This window comes from Coffea arabica, chromosome 7e, assembly GCF_036785885.1.
Source record: "Coffea arabica cultivar ET-39 chromosome 7e, Coffea Arabica ET-39 HiFi, whole genome shotgun sequence".
In the NCBI taxonomy this organism is placed as follows: Eukaryota; Viridiplantae; Streptophyta; class Magnoliopsida; order Gentianales; family Rubiaceae; genus Coffea; species Coffea arabica.
This window is the reverse complement of record NC_092323.1, coordinates 17,455,125-17,474,901: the sequence shown is the minus strand read 5'-3', so window position 1 is coordinate 17,474,901 and position 19,777 is coordinate 17,455,125. Positions and strand designations below refer to the sequence as shown.

Genomic DNA, 19,777 nt, shown 5'->3' with positions numbered 1-19,777 from the left:
TATATATTAGAAGGTATTTTTTTATTGATTTGATACAATTAGATAATTCATCACCTAATTAATTAGAATCATCTAGGATCATACTTGATGCTATGGTCATATTAATCTTTTAGAATTACCACAGCTCTAATATAAAGCAGAAAATATTATATGCTTGTAAAAAGTACTGGTATTGGTCCCCAAAAAATTATTAAGGAAAATCCCAAACTTTTTAAGAAATAAATGAGAGGAGAATTCATGAACTATTCTGACATTTTTACCACAAAAAAAAAAGAAAAAAGGGGAGGAAAACAACATACTCTTAAAAGGCATAATAAATTATTATAGAAATTGAGCAAATTTAACTACTGTTATAAAAGTAAAATAAGCATGAGTTTTTATTTCAAATTTCTTTTTTCTTTTAAATAAAAATTAAAAGATTGATTGAAAAAAAAATATATATATATATATGAGAATTTTGAATACAAATTAATTAATGATTTATTAACACATGTCCAAATGTAAATAGTTGGGCATATATGTATTAAATCTTGTATTTATTATTTTGAATTACTTTTAAACAAGTTGGGTATTGGGTACTCAAATAAAAAATCCAACCCGCCCAATGAATAAGTTGGGTTGTTCTTACCTAATCCAATAAAACCCATAACCCAATTGAGCCAACCCACAATTTAAAATTAATGAGCGGGTTGAGCGAGTTGTTGAGTTTTGAACTTTTTTGCCAGCTCTACGATTAACATAATGCCTATTCTTTGAATTGTTGCTACGTGCAACATATGAAGGGGTTAAAATTTAATATATATCTATTAGACTGGCAAAGTTGCACACGTGTTGCTACTTTACATGTAGACTGCTTTTGCACTCAAAATTAAAGCTGTCAAAAAAAAGTTATGAATGTTGTATAATACAACATTGTCAACTCGTCTAAAATGTCAATTACAACCAGTGGAGCCCGGCAACACGAGAGGCATAATAAGATTTTTACTATTTAGACTCAAATCAGATGTGAAATTTTTTTTTTTTAAGAAAAAGAAAAATTTTATAAATGAACTTGTTTGATATCGTCTAGCACCAATTGTTTTACAAAATTCGGGGGACAGCGCTAAAAAGAATAAGTGGAATCTCCTGTGTTTTAGCAAATTTTACATAGAGATATTGCAAGAGTGCAGAACTGAAATTTCTCACATGCCAAACGTCAATAAGCGATAGGTTGTTGGGCAAAGTAACTTTGGTAAACCAGTCTTTGAATTTTGATATGATATAGTATTACTTATAGAATATAAACGTGTGGTCACTCATGATCGTACTTCCTCAGTAGTTAGCGACTGGAATTGGAATTCTACGCAATTGAGAATTGCATGGTGCAATTGATTTAATCTGAATTTTGTTGAACGGAATTGATTGTTGAATAGAATTATCATATACAGAAAAAAATTTGTTGTGTTTGCTGTCGTAATGTTAATAAAGATTAAATCCCCATTATCTCAAGGTCTGGGATTCAAGCTTTAGTAAGTTGTTAGTCTAGCTAAGTGTTAGTTGTAATTCGTTGAATTTTTTTTTTTTTTTTCGACACATGTTGGTGTCCGGGTCAATCCTTACGGGACCCGACTAATCCCCCTGCGCTCCGGGAGAGGAGGCCCCACTCCTAGGGCTGCAAACGAGCCGAGCCGAGTCGAGCTTTGAGCTAATCGAGCCGAGCCTCGACTAAATTTTATCAAGCTCGAGCTCGAGCTCGAGCTCGACGAGCTGGCAATTTTCGAGCTCGAGCTCGACTCGAATCAAGTCGAGCCGAGCTCGAGCTCGAGCTCGAGCTCGAAAAAAATAAAAAAAATTATTTTATTTTAAAAAAAAATAAATAAAATAATATTTTTTTCTGAATAAATAATAAAATATTAAGGATATATCCGTAATTTCACTATGAAAATAAAAAATAAAAAAAAATATATATAATATACGTAATTTTATTATTAAATAAAAATAAAAATAAAAAAATATATATATATACTCAAGCTCGCGAGCTTAATATTCTGAGCTTAATATTCTGAGCTCGAGTTCGAGCTCGAGTTTGGCTCGAGCTCGACTCGAGCTCGATTAATGTCGAGCTCGACTCGAGCTTGACTCGAGCCGCTCGCGAGCGGCTCGCGAGCGGCTCGATTCGTTTGCAGCCCTACCCACTCCACACCGAAGACGTAAGCCACGGGACTCGAACCCTGGTTGCCAGGTAAGTGGCCATACTCTAAAGAGGTGGAGCGCACCGTCCGAGCTACCCGTGGGAGCGTAATTCGTTGAATTGGTCCAATGGAAATGTCTACACCATACATTGCATGGTGCAATTTCAAAGCGGAAATTAGAGAAGCCTCAACCCTTAGATCCAATAGTCAATGATTAGATGAGCTTGAACCCGGTAAGGAAAGCTACAGATTCCATGTTGTTTGCAAAGCAATACTTTGAATCGGACCGGACCAGTAGATTCGACCAGTCCGATTCAATACTTAACCCAAAGAGTCAATTGAAACAATCAAATTCGATCAAAAACTGGTTGAACAGGTAAAAATCAGAAGGTTTAACTTATTTTCATTAATTATTTATTTTCTAAAATAAATATTCCAAATTTATTCAAAATTTTTTAATACTACAATAAATAAAAAAATTATTAAACCTTTGAATTAGGGTCAAATTGGTCGAGCCACGAATCAGAAAGTTTTTCAGTTCACTTCCCGATTCGAGTTTAAAAATGTTGGTTTGCACAACTAAGCTTGAATTTTTTTTTTTTGGTAAGAAAAATAATGCCATTAAATAATATAAAATATTACAATCTAGAAATGTGGAAATAGACACCCCTCAAATCATGAGACAAAATGGAACCTAAGCTAGGAGGGCAGAAATCAACAAGTGAAAAGGAACACAAAAGGCTTTCACTCATCCTAGCTGGCACATCTGCTCCTTTATAAGTTTCTCTCAAGATGTGCCTTACTCGAATCCATTGGAAGTCAATGAGCAAAGCCCTGCAATCATTTAGAATAAAAGCTAATGCGTGAGAATCCACCACTATTGTTAAGCAAGTTCAAAACAATTTCAAAACCGCATTCTAGTATTAAATTTTGGAGGCCAGAGATTTGGCAAGTTCACGACCATCCTTGACACCCCAACATGCAGCAAGCAAGGTGTTGGTTTTGTCAAGTTCTCGAACAAATCTCTTGATCCAAGTGCTTGAGTGATGTCGTGTAAGGCACCTGCAGCCTCCTGGACCAGGATTACCTAAACATGAGCCATCTGTATTCACTTTAAACCATCTAAGTGGTGAAGGGGCCCAGCCAATGAATACTTGAGTCTTGGATAGTTGTAGGTGATAAGAGGATGTTTTGATAGCAAATTGTTCTTGGGCTAGCATGAGGGCCTGCATGTGGGGAAATTTCCAAGCTTTAGCAGGCTTGAATAGGGGCTGCATGTAGGGATATTTCCCAGATTTAGCAGGCTTGAATAGGGTTTGTTCTTGTTATTCCACAGTACTCAGCAAGCAAAGGCAAAGAAAATATTCTAGGGAATGGAACTGTAGAGAGATGGGAAGGAATCCCTATAGTTGCCTTTGAGCCAAATGTCAAAAGCTTGGGGTGATTGAAGAAAGGGGATTTGATCATCTTCCAGAAACTAGGAGGTTATCGGCTGTGCTAAGCACAGCCTAGGCCCCCTATAATCTATTGTCATATATTTTCGTATAAGGTAAGATTAACAGTAATGTTTGTGAAATAGCATTCTTAAAATTATAAATTACCAATCAAGCATGCAGCTAATAATATAAGACTAAACAAAATCAAAAAATCATTAGCATTGCAAAAGATAAGAGAAGATGACAAAAGATTGGCAAGTAGTGTTACAAACAACTTGATATCTTCAAGTGCAAGTTAGTCTTACAGAGATAGGAGATGACTTGTTGAATGCTTAATATAAAGTGCAATGATAGGCGGCAATTACAAAAAATCACATATTGAGATCCATTAAGGTGCACAAAAGAACAATTTCTTAATGGATGTCAATATTATGTCAAAAGATGCAAGATTAGTAATTCAGCTGTAAAGTGCTTCAACATTAGCAAAATTAGCAATTCAAAAGGCTTCAAGGAAGTTCAGAGTTCATAATCACGCTATTTCTTCAAGGGACTTCCAGGTGCATTGGTGGGCAGCAAGGTAGATGTATTAGCTTCAGCAAAATTCAAACCAATTTCAGAAGGCACAGTTCCAAAAACCAAGGTCCTTTTTGTTGTGGTCACTAGAGGCGGCACTTTGTTTGCAGTAGCAGAAGATTCAGCGATGGTATCAAGCAATTTTTTGGTTGATGGACTGAAAAATTCATTTTTCTTGGCAGACTGCAGGACAGTAGCATGAAGGTCTGGAATTTTTTCATTCGTTTCTGCAGTCGTGATTGCCATTGAAATGTGAACTGATTCCTCAATAGTGTATGCCTTGACAATATTATACTTGCCTTCCTTCTGGCCTTGATAATCTGCCTCATAGTAGCGAATGAAACACACAATCGAATGCTTTCCGATTGCAGATGCTAGTTCAGTAGAAAAGTTAAGCTCCTACAATTTTTTGTTTTAAAGTATAAATAATTAGCAAGTGTATCCTGAAATATTAGCTATTTGTTTGGAAGTAGAAGCTCTTATTGTAGATTTTGACTTGGGCAATGATATTCAAATTTTGAGTAACTTCATGTTGTGTAAAAAGAATTGGATCCCAATCATAAGTTATGGAAGGAAACAAAACATATTATACCCAAGACATTATGGAATTACTGTGAATGATGGCAAAGCCAAATAATCTTTTGTTTCCTACAATCATTACACTTTTACATGGTGAGAGCAGTATTCATACCCAAGAAAAGAAGCATAAAAATCAGATTATTCGGTAGTTATTACTTGTGCCTACTCATCAGACTATTATGAGTCTGTTTAAATTATTTGACTCATTCTGGACATGCAGTTCCAATTCGATTGAGATTGGATCTGTCAAGCGAAGAATGTCCAATGCTCTAATTGTCCAATCGTGCACAAACTTTATTAGTATCAAATATACAGTTCCAATTGTGCACAAAATTTCTATTTACTTATTTACTTAAAACCAATCAAATCTAGCAAAGAAGGCGCTGGAAGAGGTAACTCGATATCCCATTTACAGGATAGCTCAATTGGACTCAAATCTCAGAACCTTATCCAGAAAAATGTACCTATTGACAGCTATCATTGTTTTTTCCTGAATATCACCACCCCTCCTTTTGCTTTATGGGTTTCTTACAACTAAATTTCTAATAAATTATCATCATACAACAGTAAGAATTTGACAGTTTGTGGCCTCAGTAACTAATAGAAAAGGCTACAAGCATGAAAGTTCAAATTAGCAGGAAAACCAACTGGCTGAGTATCACACACAAAAACAACAAAAAAATGGAAAACAAAAATGAAACTGGCAATTCCACCAGAAATATAGTCCACATGATATAGGAAACTTTCAAGTCAGCAGAAATATAGAAAACTATAATGGGCAGCAGAAATATAGGCACATGAAGTTCATGGTAGTTGAAGGGGAAAATGAAGAAATCTATGAAGGGAAAAAGAATCGACAACATTAAGCAAAATGTATTAAACTGGTAGTTATATTATCATGCAAGAGTTAAACTTGTAGCAGCAATTTTTGTTGCCAAGATTATTAGCTTACCTCATTATGAGCTTCCCAGAATTGAAGAGCTGTAAATGGGATAAACTTTTCAGCATCAAGGCCAAAGATAACAGTGTTTATGGAGCCCGTACCATCATCCACAGTAATCCCAATTCGGGTCCTATTACACATTGGAAATAAAATATTATATTCTAATTTTTCATTACAAGAGAAGGAAACTTAATTTGGTAATTACTTTGCTACAACTTTGCTCTCTTCTTTGCAAGATGGGCATCTCATAACCCATCCTACATCAACATTGATAGCCTTTTGGCAGTTCTCACATGTTTCAAACCAGAATTTTTGTTGCCCAGGGGTCAAACTGGTTTTTCCTGTTATCCAAGCTGTTTTCACCTAATAGATGTTTTTGTGAACAGAAAGAAAAACACCTGAGTCTTGCATTATTTTGGATGGCTAAAAGATATAAATCATGTTATAAACGAAAAAGAAAATTACATCTTTGAGTGTGTTAAGTGCATTGGCTACACTGATCATCTCATTAGTACTTGAAGGTGGCAGCAGCTTAGATGAATCTTTGTATGCCATTTGTTTTATCAACTCTCCAATTTCTTCTTTTTCTTTATTTGCATTATACCTATCCAAAAAATCAATGCAACAGACTATAATTTATCAAAGGGATCTAGAAAAGTTTAACTTAAATGATCAAAGAACATACGTACCATTCTTTGAGTGCATTTGCTTCAGAAGTGGGAGGATTAATCAGAAGGCCACTCCCAAGCTTGGTTGTCAGGGATAAGTCTAATAATAAAAGCAATAGTTTTCATTAAGTAATAGAGCAATTTAAAAGCCAGTGATTGGCTAAGTTATTCTAACTGGATGACTACCATAGAAGTATGAGCTGTTAAAAGTATATTAGCTTCACTTACAATTAAAAGTTGTGATTTTCAGTTTCATGCCAATGATAACGTTGGCATTCCCAATGCTGTTTGCAAGCTGTGTTCCCTGATTTTGTTCGAACTCATTCCAAAGAGTAAGAAGCATTGGTTTTTTCCTTTACAAAAGAGAGGAAAAATAGGGAAAAATATGAATGCAATAATTTTATGCATTGAATAGAAATATTAAAAGTAAGGTTCATATAACTAACTCTTCATTCATAACAATGAAGTCTCTTGTTGTAGAGCCGTTATTCTGTTCCTTTGTCGCAAATGCAGTGATGACAATAGCTTGTAAACCTTTGTACAAACCAAAAGAGAAGAGGTTAGCTGTGTTTCAATAATTAAAGGAAATATGAAAATGAATTTATATTTCAATTAGTAAAGCATAGATATAACTTACTCTGAACATTCTCCGTGTCTGCGAACCTAAAAAGGTCTTCAAATTTGGTGAATTCAAAAGTGCATGGTAGCATTGGTGGATTTGGCTCGACATACTCTTCAACTAATGTCTTGTTATGAATCACCCATGAGAAGTGATAGTCACTAATTTTATACTTTGCATCCTGTTTTTTTACAGTCCCACCAGTGATATAGTATCGCTTGAATGGTTGCAGTAGATTAGCAAAATAACGAATGTCATTTCCATAAATGACAGCTGAAACCATAGTCCCCTGTTCACAGAAAGAACCAAGATGAGCAATATTAACTAAAAGGCTAAAGTAGAACACTCAAGGTGAGATACATACAACAGCAAGTATGCAGAGTTTTTTTTTTTTGGAGGGAGAGGGGGAAGAAAACATATAACAACAATATTTGAGTTGCAAGAAGCAAATCACTAAGAATAATCAGAGACATTTATGTAGAAAAATGGTAGAAAAACCAGAAAAGAATTAGACAAGAGACTTCTATCAATTAATGTTATCAAGAGACTGCTATCCTTTGCCTGAACTTTCCTTAAAGGCAAAAAAAGCATTTCAGATACAGGGATATGTAACAGCAGAAAACGTGGGACTCTTCGAAAGAATTGAAGTAGCAAAAATCTAAAACGCTTTCTGTATAGATACTTTAGCAGCTATTGGTCACGTTAGTAGGAGGATTTTTTTTCAGATTCTTTTCCTTCTTGAAAATTTCAAGAAGTTCTTTGTACTTCGTAAGTCCAGAGGAGAAAAATTGGAAATAGGTGAACTACTCTTGCTTACAGTTGCTGTGTTTTCCTCTTTTACTATAAATCATTTCCGTAAGTTCTCAGTACTTCGTTTTAGTCATTGAATGCACATTGAGACACTCAAATGCATCCAAATTGTAACATTTTCAAATCACTATACATGATCTCCCATGCAGAAAGTTATACTGATTAGGCATATATCATTGGTTAATAATAAACCGTGGAATATTATAGGGTAGAATCATGTAAGTTAAATCAGAACTTCACTATAGTCAATTTGCAAGCGTTGCTATTTTAAGTTCCAACGAAACAATTTTACCCAAGAAACATAAAAAGAAACCAATATTAAAAAGTAATTGGCCTGAAATTAAATTGCACAAAGGATAATTAATAATCTGGACATGTTGATGATTTAGGAAATGTTAAATTGCTAAGATTAGTTTCAGCTTATATCACCTCAGAATCTGTTAAGACGAGACGCTGAAATCTGATAGGCGGCGATCCGTTACTGGTTAACACGTGCGATTTCTCCACAACTTGCACAAGCACTGTCCACCTTCTCATCTTGTCGTGGACTTCATGCACTGAAAGACATCTCCTTGCCATTGTTATCTATACTAATAAGAAAGTAACCATCGGTCTTTTCATTGCCCTAGACAAGTCTAGACTAAACGAAACAGCAAACAAGTCACACACTAAGTAATCAATTAGAAACAACAAGTACAAAGTCTTAAGTTGCTTAACCAATAGGCACTTAGATCACTAAACAAGCTTTGCCACCTTAAAGTTCTCTAAAAAATAGATAATCACTCACATTCCTCATTTAGAACAACAACAGGTCACATAAATCACATATGTATATTGTAAGAAAAACTAACTTAGATTCTGCATAACTTCATTGTGATTAAAGACAAAAGCACCAGTAGCAGGAGGTTGCTAATGACTTTGGTTCACAAAATCTGGTATTGATGTCCATTACTACAATCTTTTTTCTAGTGTATATAGCAATTTGACTATTTGATAGAACATTGATTATATGCAAACCAATAGGACAGCTTAGTTACCCAGAATAATATCAGCAAATGGATCTCTCCTTTTTATAGGTATGCCACTAATAATATATTGCTTCAGGAATTCACCAAATTTTAAAATAAGGATTATTGAATTGGGAGCTGGATTGGTATCTTCATTTTTGGCTTGTTTTTTTAGGTGAATGGGTAGCTGAACGGGTTGCAGCAGCATAATTGTCAAAGGGTTGCAACAGGACACAAAAGAAGATTACCAAAGGGTTGTAGGCATCAACAGGCTCATTGGACTCTTAAAAATGCCATCAACCACTGGAGTTTGGAGTGGATGATGAAGAATGTATGCATCAAGCTTTAAGGTTTTACCAATTTTCTCCTTTATTTATTGTGCTTTATTTGCAGAAAAAGTATAACTGTCAATATTAACAAAATCACCTGCTCAAATAAGCAATCATTTGTTTCACAAAGGATCACACAAAACAAATAGCACCAATAAACTTAAAATAAATGAAGCAGAAACTGAAGAAAAACTACTAAAAAGAAAAGGGAAAGGTGAAATTTTACTTATGAAAATATAGTCACATAGATGAGGAAAAGCTATTCATAGATTGAAGAAAGACAACAAACTGACCTTCAAGCTACAGGATTCCTTGGAGGAACCGCAGCAAAAGAACCTATCAGTTGAAGCACATATGTATATTAGAATTTATTAATCTATGTATTATTTATACGTGGAAAATTTGGCAAAAAAAAGGGGAAGATTTTTTCTCACCAAAGAGACTCTAGAGAACAAGGTGTAAAGACTCGAAAGCTTCTTCTTGCAGTTCATAAGGCAGAGGAGCCAGCACCATGCACTGATAAATACATCTATTCCATGTTTTTGATTTCGTAAGTCACTGGAAAAAGTACAGGCTAAGTGAATAGGAAACCTATTTCTTATCATAACTGGAATAAAGGGAAAATCACATCTAAACAGATATTCCTTATCATAATCGTACGGCTGCTGAAAATTGAATAGAAAGCATGATTTGAGCGGAAAATTGAATAGCAAAGCTGATGAGAATAGAATGCCATACCTAATCTAACAAAAAATCCCCAATTTCACTCCTTTAAAGTACAATTATCACGTGAGTGTCCAACAATTGGGCAACATGAAATTGATACAGAAATGGGTTAAGTAGTTCACCTGCTCCCAATTTTCCTCGTCTGAAGTACAAACACCATGTGAGTGATCAGCAAATCAAGCGTCTGCAGAAGTAGCATTGACCCACTGGCTTGAAGAAGGAACTCACAAAGCCCATCTCCCAAATCATGAAAAAATCCAAACTTTTTACATGCTTGAAGAGGGTTGCTGACCTGCTGGGTTTGGTAGTATAGGCGTTTGGAATTGGACTTGCTCAGAATAGGTGTGCCGCGTGTGGTAGAGAGAAAGGAGGAAAAGGTTTCAACGGCTATCTGACTGAGAAAGAAACAGTGGAATGCCAAATGAAGGAAAAAGCTTCGGTCAAGTTGCAAGGAAAAAGCTTCGGTCAAGCGTCGGTCAACTTGTCAGAGAATTAAAAAGCCTGGGGCAAAAGATAAGGGGAGCACTAATGAGAATTGAGAAAGGAACGGTTGCATGCCAAAAGAAAGAAATACAAGGCTTCGGACAAGAGAAAGCTTTAGACAATTTGCAAGAAACATTTTACATTGCCACTTGTCAAATAATTGAGAAGCCACGTGACATAAGGAAAGGAAAACACTAAACCTTGCTCCTTTCTTATATACAAGGTAGATATAATGCATTGGGACAGCCTCTCAATGCATGATTATAGTCTTCATTGAAAAGGGATAGCTACCAGAAAGAATATGCCTATTAAATAGTTGCTATCTCGTGGGAAGTTTATTTTGTGCTAATAGCCAAAGAAAATTCTTGAATTTTGTTGGTTACAGTCAGGCTCCAAATCCAAGAAAGGCTGGAGTTAAAATGATGGGAGTGGTCTTGCTCTCTCTGAAGAAGTGTAAGAGAATAGGCTGATTTAAAGGAGAAATTACCATCCAGAGAGCTCTCCCATTTAATAAAGTCAGACGACGGGTTGTATTGCTGTCTAGGTATAGCCATGGTTTCCTGACTGATCCCTTTGAGAAGGATGGTAGAGAGTGCTTCCAAATTCTATCCCTCATAGGAGTTAAAAAGGTCTTTAACTACCCTGGTGTCATTCTGGTATAGATTATGTATTTGTTTAAGCAAATACGATAATGTCATCAACATAGGTATAATGGGACAAGGTAGGGCTATTGGGACCAAAGGTAATGAGGCACCACTGAGATTCAGAAAACAACCTAACTGATAGATAGCGAAAAGTATTCCATACACACGATGAAAAAGTTATGACATGAGACGGAGCCAAGATTTTTTCTTTGCGGGGCCAAAATTTTTTCAAACAAAATTATCTTAATATGTTATGTTCAAAATAATTTTTATTTATTTAAATATATGACATCTTAAAATATCAAATATTAACTTTAATTATAAATGTATGCCTATTTCACAAATATGTAGCATAGTCATAACTAAAATTAAGACAAGAAATAACATTTTATTAAATATCTTATAACAACACAAACCACCTAAGTTGCACATTATGAGAAGATGTTCCAATATGTCACTTGTGCAAAAACAAAAATATAACTATGCAATATAAATATAACTATTTTCAATTAAAAAAAAAAGATAAAAGTTATGTTAACATACCTTGAAATTTCATCCTCTTTTATTAAAAGTAAATTGAGTTTTACGTTTTTTCATAGAACTAAATTCTTCTATAATTGAATCAATGCTAAATTTTTGAACAACTTCATTTTTTATGTACATTGTTATGCAATCATTCAAGAAATGATCTTTTATCTTGTTTTGGAGCTTTGTTCTAATTATCTTCATAATTGAAAATGTCAATTCTATAGACTATAGAATGTAGCCAAGATTTTTTCCTTGAGAGGGAGGCCAAAATTTTTCTGAACAAAATTATCTTAATATGTTATGTTTAAAATAATTTCCATCTATTTAAATATATGACATCTTAAAATATCAAATAGTAACTTTAATTATAAAGGTATGTCTATTTCATAAATATGTAGCATAGTTATAACAAAATTTAGGACAAAAAATAACCTTTGATTAAATATCTTATAACATCACAAACTACCCAAATTTTATATTATGAGAAGATGCTCCAATATGTCACTTGTGCAAAAACAAAAATATAACTATACAATATAATATAACTATTTTCAATTAATAAAAGATAAAAGTTATGTTAGCATACCTTGAAATTTCAACCTCTTTTCTTAAAAGTAAATTGAGTTTTACATTCTTTCATAGAACTAAATTCATTTATAATTGAATCAGTGCTAAATTTTTGAATAACTTCTTTTTTTTTTATGTACATTGTTAGACAATCGTTCAAGAAATTATCTTTTATCTTGTTTTGGAGCTTTATTTTGATTATATTCATAATTGAAAATGCACGCTCTATAGTTGCAGTTCATATAAGAAGAATGAGAATAAATATAATCAATTTGTCAACAACAAGATATATCACTCAATTTCTTGTCTTCACCAAGCCTTCAAGTAATTATTTGTATATTTGTATATGGGTTAACAAGAGGATAGATCACTAATTTTAAATTTTTTATCAATTAAACTAAGTTGTATATTTGTATATGGACCAATAAAGTAATTATTTTTGTTTTAGTCCATTGATAATTATGAATTGAGTCTTTTATTATAATGCATTAAATTGGGTCAATTTACTATGGATCATCAAATTATATGTTTAAATTTTTGAATGTTAAATAATTAGTACAATAAAAAATGAATAACTTTTTTTAAAGAAAAAATTAAATCAAAGGTGGCTAATTCACACACACACATATATATATATATATAAACTCTCATAATATAAATTAAAATTGTAAAAAATTAAGGGGCCAACTTTGTCTTATACATATATTTATATATTATGAATTAAAATTTTCAAAACTTGGGGGGCCATCAACCCCCCTTGGCTCCGCCATTTATGAGGAGATGGAGTCCCATTGTCTAATGCCCTTGGAAGGGCAGATCCAATTCAAGGAAGAACCATTGTAAAGAACAGCCAGCCTAGCAAGGGAGATACATTAAAGAATGATTCGAGAGAGTTTCTCAGGGATGTTAAAGTAGTTCATGGCTTCTCTGATAAAGTGCCACTCTAGCTTATCAAAGGCCTTTTCAAATCAATTTTAATGGCACAGAGTCTTTTTAACTCGTCTCTTAAATTTGATCTCGAAGATTGCTACTTGAACAAGTCGCACATTGTCAGAGTAGCTTCTTTTTGGAAGAAAGCTGGCCTTGAAGGGAGAGATAACCTTAAACAATTAAGATCTGAGTCTATTTGTTGACAAGGATCTTATAAAAGGAGTTGCAAAGCTAAATGCATCTGAAGTTTTAGATGGACTGAGGTCTATCAGTCTTGGGAATAAGGCAAATGAGAGCTTCATTAATACCAGGGGGAAAAGGCTTGTGGTCAAATGAATATCTAACAAATTGAACCCCAGAATTCTGGATGAGATTCCAAAAATTTTGATAGAAGCAAGCATGACGGTCATCAAGGCCAAAAGCTTTAAAGGGCTTAAAATCCATACAGGCTCTTTTGATCTCCTATATAGTTGAGGCATTGCTAAGAGAAAGAAGTTCATCAGAGCTGGGAAGTTGGGCTGGAGGGCTAAGGAAAGGTTCCATAAGGAGGTTAATTTCAACAAAGTCAGAAGTAAAGAGCTTGAAGAAAAAGGTTTGGATATGCTGCTTGATGGAAGACTCATCAGAAATCCAGTTTCCAGCAGAACCTTTTAGGGAGAGAATTTTATTATTCCTTCTCTGCACAATAGTAGTTGACATTTAAATCATCCCAAATAAGGTGATCAATCCTAGACTTTAGTAGCCAAAGATCTTTCTCCATTTTTAAAGTATTTTCCAACTAAAGGGTGAAGGACGTTTCAAGAATAGAAAGGAAACTTGATGGGTGATTTTGGAGGGATCTTTGGATTTCTACTAGTCTATTAAAAATCTTTCTTTTAGTATGAAAGATATTCTCGAAGGAGTTCTTGCTCCATTCTCTGGTGGTTTTAGTAAACCTATGAATAGAGGTGTTGATAGGGATGGAAGGGGAAGCCAGCATCGTTTTATAAGATCAGGGGACGATGGATGGGACATCCAGAATCTTTCCATTTTGAATGGTTTGTTGGATCAGGTAGCTTTTCATTCTTAATGTCTCTGTGACAGAACCGGTATTGCAACTTTTGTTTCCGCTATTCTTTGTACTCTTTTTTTAAAAATTAACGTATTTCAGTTGAATTGTTTCATTTCACCTTTTTCATGCTCTAGCCCATTAATCATGTTGTATTGTGGACCCTAATATTCCCTTGAATTAGGAAATATACAAAAATATTTTGTATATTTCTCTAAGTTAATTCAAGTTATAAATTCTCCCTATCACATCTCTTTTTTTTTTTTTTTGGTTTCTGTTTAGTTTTATTAGGCCATCCCAGCACAGCGTCCCATCTCAATGGACAGACCACCCTACATGGTTCCTTCCGCTTCAACATTTTATTCCTCAAAAAAAATAGCCAAATTTGTTGTGCAAATCTTTATGCCAACATTATGGAGTACCCACAAACTGCAGATACTGTTTGTTGGAACTATTTATTTGCAAGAAAGATCACACTAAAACATCAGTTGGCACCTGTAGAGGAAGCAATCGTCTATAGACACGTGTCAGGGTCAAGGAGCTCTGTTCGGGCATCACCCTTGAGCCGAGCTGAACCAAACTTACTACCTTAGTTGGAAATGGCTTAACTTTCGGGATATGGTCAGAGCTAGAGTCTCAGAAGGACTTTATCTCTAGTAACCTAATAGGACTCGTACTAGTGAATGGGATAACTAGGAGTGGTGTGGAAGGATAACTCTAGACACCTTCATAACTTATCACAAGGAGCCTTATAAATAGTAGGCGGATGGACTAAGAAAAGGTATGACACACACAATATAGTAATTCTTTTCCTACTCTCTTGTTCACAAAACTAACTTGAGCATCAAAATTATAATGGGGAGATAGTCCCGCTGTTCTGCTCATTGCAGGTCGGCTTGGTGGAATCTATTCAGCGTTCTGCACGAGTCACGTTCTTCGGCAGATCCTTCAACACCTAATGGATTTTAACTGACGACGATCTTCCTAACAATTCATATTTTCCAAACAATTCCCTTCCAGTTCAAGATTTTATTTCTCGCACTAAATTAAGGATTTTTTTATTTTCAATACTTTATCTCAATATTACATTCTTTTAATATGATATTCTATTAAACTATCACACACTCTTTATATTTGGGATCTATTCCTAATATCTTGATTCTCACTTTACCTCCTAACATTTATTTTATGTCATTTAACCCTTTGAGAGACAAAAATACCCCTCTACTATGTAAATTTTTTTCCCTTTTTCTTCTCTCCTCTCTTTTTTATTCCAAATTAGTTTTTTGTTATCAAAATTTTTGTTTCTAAGAAACTAAAAAATTCCTCTAACAAAAAATTTAGGATGTCCATTCTCTAATTTATAAAATTGGAAAAACTATATATATTTTTTACAAATCAATTTCATCTATATTCCAATTTAACAAATTAAGCAACAAAATTTTATTATATTTCCTTATAATTGCACTATTCATAGTCAATTGTCCATTCTTATGATCACACATTTTCATGTCAGCACTGGACTTTTTTTTTGTTATTTTTCCTATAAAAGTTCATTCTTATTAGGATCTTTTTTTGTCCTTATTTAAAATAATCAATTATTAGTATATTCCCTAACAAATGTACTCATCTCATGTGAACCTTTACCATCATCAATTAAAATGGTGGTTAAAGTCAAATCACACTAAAGTTCAATGATTATATGAAGTAAAAAATTTAAAATAAAATCTAAGCATAATATAGGGGTAGTTTTGTCTCTTAAAGGTTTAAGTGACAAAAAATAAATATTATGAGGTAAAATGAGAATCAGAGTATACCTTAAGAGGATAAATTTTCATTAAACCCTTATCAAATTGCACATTTTTCTTCTATATATATCTAACCAGTCCCCCACATGCAGTATTGCATATCACACACACACACACACACACATATATAATGTTCAGTTCCGATTGTAATAGGTTGTTGAGTTGGTATATTCGAACTTTCTACCAAGTTGATTATCTATTTTTCTGGAAGTCTTTAATGTTTGTGTTTTTTTATTTTTTATTCTTTTTCCTTTTTGGTAACAATTAATTCCCTTCCTTATTTATAGTATGGTTTCTTATTTATAGTCAGTTTAAACAAATTTATTAATGACCTACCTTATATAAGTTTGTATTAATTGTACCTTCTTTTTTTTTGTCAGTCAACTCATATCTTTCCTTTTCTAATCATCTTAATCATGTTCTTTATTCAATTCATAGGGAAAATATCAAAAACCTCTCTTAAGGTTTCTCTAAATATCACTTGGCACCCTTGAGATTTTAAAAATATCACTTATCTCCCCTAACAATTGCAAAAAAATTATATTAACCCTCACTTGATACATAATTCACATATCAAATAAATGAATCTAAAAAATTGAAAAAAGAAATCAAAGTCACTTTCTTCTCTTTCTCTTTTCTTCAACATTCTCTCTTACTCATTTTTGGATGAATATGTGATTTTTTATCTGTAAATTATAACAAATTGAATTTAACTCATCTTTTACACTTTATGATTGTGATAGAGTGGGATACGATTTATTTGCTTATTTTGAGTTGATTTGTATAATGATTAGTACAATTTAAAGGACACGAGTTGGGAAGAAGTTAAAAAAAAATATAAAGTTCATAAGAAATCAATTTTAAACATATAGAGTTAAATTAGTCAAGTGTATTTCTTTGCAAATATTTTTTTATTTTTTAAAATCATATTTTTATGGACTATAGCATTATGATGTGGCAAATATGGTTTTGTTGAAGTAAATAAAGTGGTTTAGGAGTATTTTTATTTAGCAAGTAGAAGGGTAGTTTAGGATTTTCAAAATTTTACTACACAAATAACAAAAGTAAGGGAGATAAATGATATTTTTAAAATCTTAGGGGTGCCAGGTGATATTAAGAGAAACTTCAGGAGAGGTTTATGATATTATCCCTTATTCATAATAGTGGTTTTGTGACGCCCCCACTTCTCCCTAAGGCGAACCAAAGGATATCCGCGGGACGCCTGCCCAACTCTCGCCAGGACTCGAGACAAATCCAATTCAAACCTAGTCTAATACGAACAATGAAAGTCAGAATAAAGGTACGAAGTCATTTCCATACATAAATATCCAGTCTTACATCACAATTTCAAATTTACAATCACTTTCCCCAAAATATACAACCTCCAAAATGTCTAGTCGATTACAATTACAACACTAATACAAAAGTGCCTCAAGTCGGCATTTGCTTAACTCTTTCCAATCGGGTTCCTGTTAAGGAAAACAAACTAATGGGATGAGCCAATACTCAGTGAGGCCAAGAAACACACATGCAAACATGTAATCCAAGTAGCCACAAATTACATAGTAAGTAAAACTATAAGTTCGAATAATTCACATTTCGAATAGGAAAAATAAACAGAAACAATTCAAGGATACTGTAGCTCTCAGGAGCTAAATTCCACGTAGTCAAGTCGAAATCATGATCACATCTCATGTTGACACTCCGTCAACCACATAAGTATAAAATCCGTAGATACACCACTTTATTTCGAATCCCGTCACCATTACACCCCCTTACCGGGCCCGCTCATCAAAATTTTTGATAATACTTGAGTATATCATGGCAATACTGCGCGAGTAATGCCGAGCAAGATCTCTCCAATAAAAAATGCTCTACGAATATCTCATGGTTTGCTAAACTTATCGACCACGCCCATGCTGGCTCGATTCGCAAAGTTAGCCAACGAGTTTGAGCGTCCCCCGAATACGAATACGAATACGAATATAAGTCGATGAGCAACGCTCAAATCGATGATTCCAAATAGGAATCACAAATACGAATCACATATACGAATCACAAATACGAATCACATCCACATTACTAAGTACAAGTCGAATATGAATTCACATAGCCAAATACGAATATAATTTCATTTGAAGGAGAACGAGTGCGGTAAAGTACACATTCGTCTCACAAAGTTCAAATTCGTATAACGGATAAGAAACAGTTAACCACTTAGCAACAAATTCATGCACTTGACACTCACCAATCGAAACAACGGAGTAAGTACGTAAACGAGCCTTTAAGTGTTCCCCTCGAGATCCTCTTGAAGGTCTCCTTGAGCACCTAAGCAAATAGTAATTTTCTATTACACACTATCGCTTAAAACCTCTAATTATAGAGGAAGATTGCACACTTGTACAATCTAAGAAAATTTCACGAAAATGAGCCTTAATTACTCGTAAATCGAGGCTCAAAAATGGGGTTTTAAAACACAAGCGAAATCTGATTTTCATCTTTGAAATCAAGTGTAAAACGGTCTAGCAATATCGAAGGAAAATAGAGGGTTCGCAACCCTCAATTTCCTTTAAGTTCGGAAATTTCAGATTTGTCACCCATAATTTGAAAAATCATATCTCATTCTCTACAAGTCCAAAATTAGAAAACTTGGTGCCGTTGGAAACTAGTTCCAAAGTACTAAAAGTTCCTAGAAGACACTTTTCCATGATTCCAATTGGAAGATATTCGAAATTTAGCCCAAAGTTTCTGTTTTAGAAAGTCAAGACAGATTTGGGTTGATTTTCGACAAAGTTTGAAAATTCGAAAAAATTCATACAATTCAAGCTAGACTCTGAAATTTGGAAATCAATTAGAGTTACAATCAAAGTTTAAAATACAATAAGCAGAACAAGAATCGGAATTTTGAGCACCAAGATATAGTAGTTCAAAGTTGCTGGAAATTTGAGACAATGATGCAATTTCCAGGTTTAAAGTACCAACTTTGGGATTTTGTTCGAGTATCTAAATGGACTCGGATTGGCACCAAAATTAGCAGTATTACACTACCATATAAGAGTTATTCCTCTACCAAATTTCATAGGAAAATTCATTCCGAAAGTTGGTTAACAAAACCATCAAAGTTTCTAAATCTTCAAGGCAAAGCTGCCTTGCACCACTAGTTTTTTTTTTCTCAAACCTTTGGCCAATAAAATGCTTAAAACATGTCTCATTCATACTAACCAGGTCTAATAAGGATCCAAGATATATTTGGTAGGTAATTTAAACCAAGAATTTCGAAGAGCAAGTCTCAAATCAAAATTGGTTACAAATCTGTCCAACATGAGGGTTTTCTCCCACAAAGTCAGTTTCGAATTCTGGTCATAAATCACTCAATTCAACTTGAAATTGAGTGTGGTTAGTGGTATTGAAAACTAGATTCATAAGGTTACAATTTTTTAGAAGAAATTATTTTAAAAATTTGTCCACAACTAGCTCACATTTGAGCATCAATTCGCTGCTCAAAACAGAGCTCCCAGTGTAGATGTGAAACAGGACAGTCATGTTTAAACTATTGGTATGGATGACTCAGGTGGAACTAGAATGTACATTTTATACCGTTGGAAATCTGGGAATGTCTAGTTTCCAGTGCCATAAACGGCACTTGATTTTGACATCGAAGTAAAAAGTTATAGCTAAAACAAGAACACTGCCAGGGTAGTTACGGGAAAAATTTCCAGTTTTGCTGATTTCCGAAAACACATCATTTGGCCAATCAAATCACGTTATTTTTTGATAAAACTTTCTACACAACCCACACAACATATATACATCATAACCAAGTCATTAGAACCATGAAAAATCACTCTAAAGGTCACGGACAACACAGGGGCAGAAATGAAAAATTTTCACCTTCACTCCCCTTTGAG

The 19,777-nt window shown here is 33.9% G+C and overlaps 1 protein-coding gene across 9 annotated transcripts; it reads right to left on the bottom strand.

The window, feature by feature from the left end:
- Positions 1-2,796: 2,796 nt before the first annotated feature.
- On the bottom strand, positions 2,797-10,483 carry LOC113700655 (replication protein A 70 kDa DNA-binding subunit B-like). 9 transcript variants are annotated; one of them, XM_072058517.1, is made up of 12 exons: positions 9,984-10,479; positions 9,570-9,693; positions 9,429-9,471; positions 8,229-8,384; positions 7,008-7,278; positions 6,817-6,904; positions 6,599-6,723; positions 6,392-6,470; positions 6,168-6,306; positions 5,908-6,065; positions 5,712-5,832; positions 2,797-3,005 (listed from the first exon to the last, which is right to left on the bottom strand). In XM_072058517.1, exons 4-12 carry the CDS (start codon positions 8,376-8,378, stop codon positions 2,991-2,993), a joined length of 1,146 nt encoding a protein of 381 aa, XP_071914618.1. In that variant the 5' UTR covers positions 8,379-8,384; positions 9,429-9,471; positions 9,570-9,693; positions 9,984-10,479; the 3' UTR covers positions 2,797-2,990. The 9 variants fall into 9 exon arrangements, with proteins under 9 accessions (XP_071914618.1, XP_071914616.1, XP_071914612.1 ...); XM_072058515.1 differs by lacking the exon at positions 2,797-3,005 and adding an exon at positions 3,053-3,397 and having other exon boundaries at positions 9,984-10,483; XM_072058511.1 differs by lacking the exon at positions 2,797-3,005 and adding an exon at positions 3,859-4,579 and having other exon boundaries at positions 8,229-8,439.
- Positions 10,484-19,777: the final 9,294 nt, after the last annotated feature.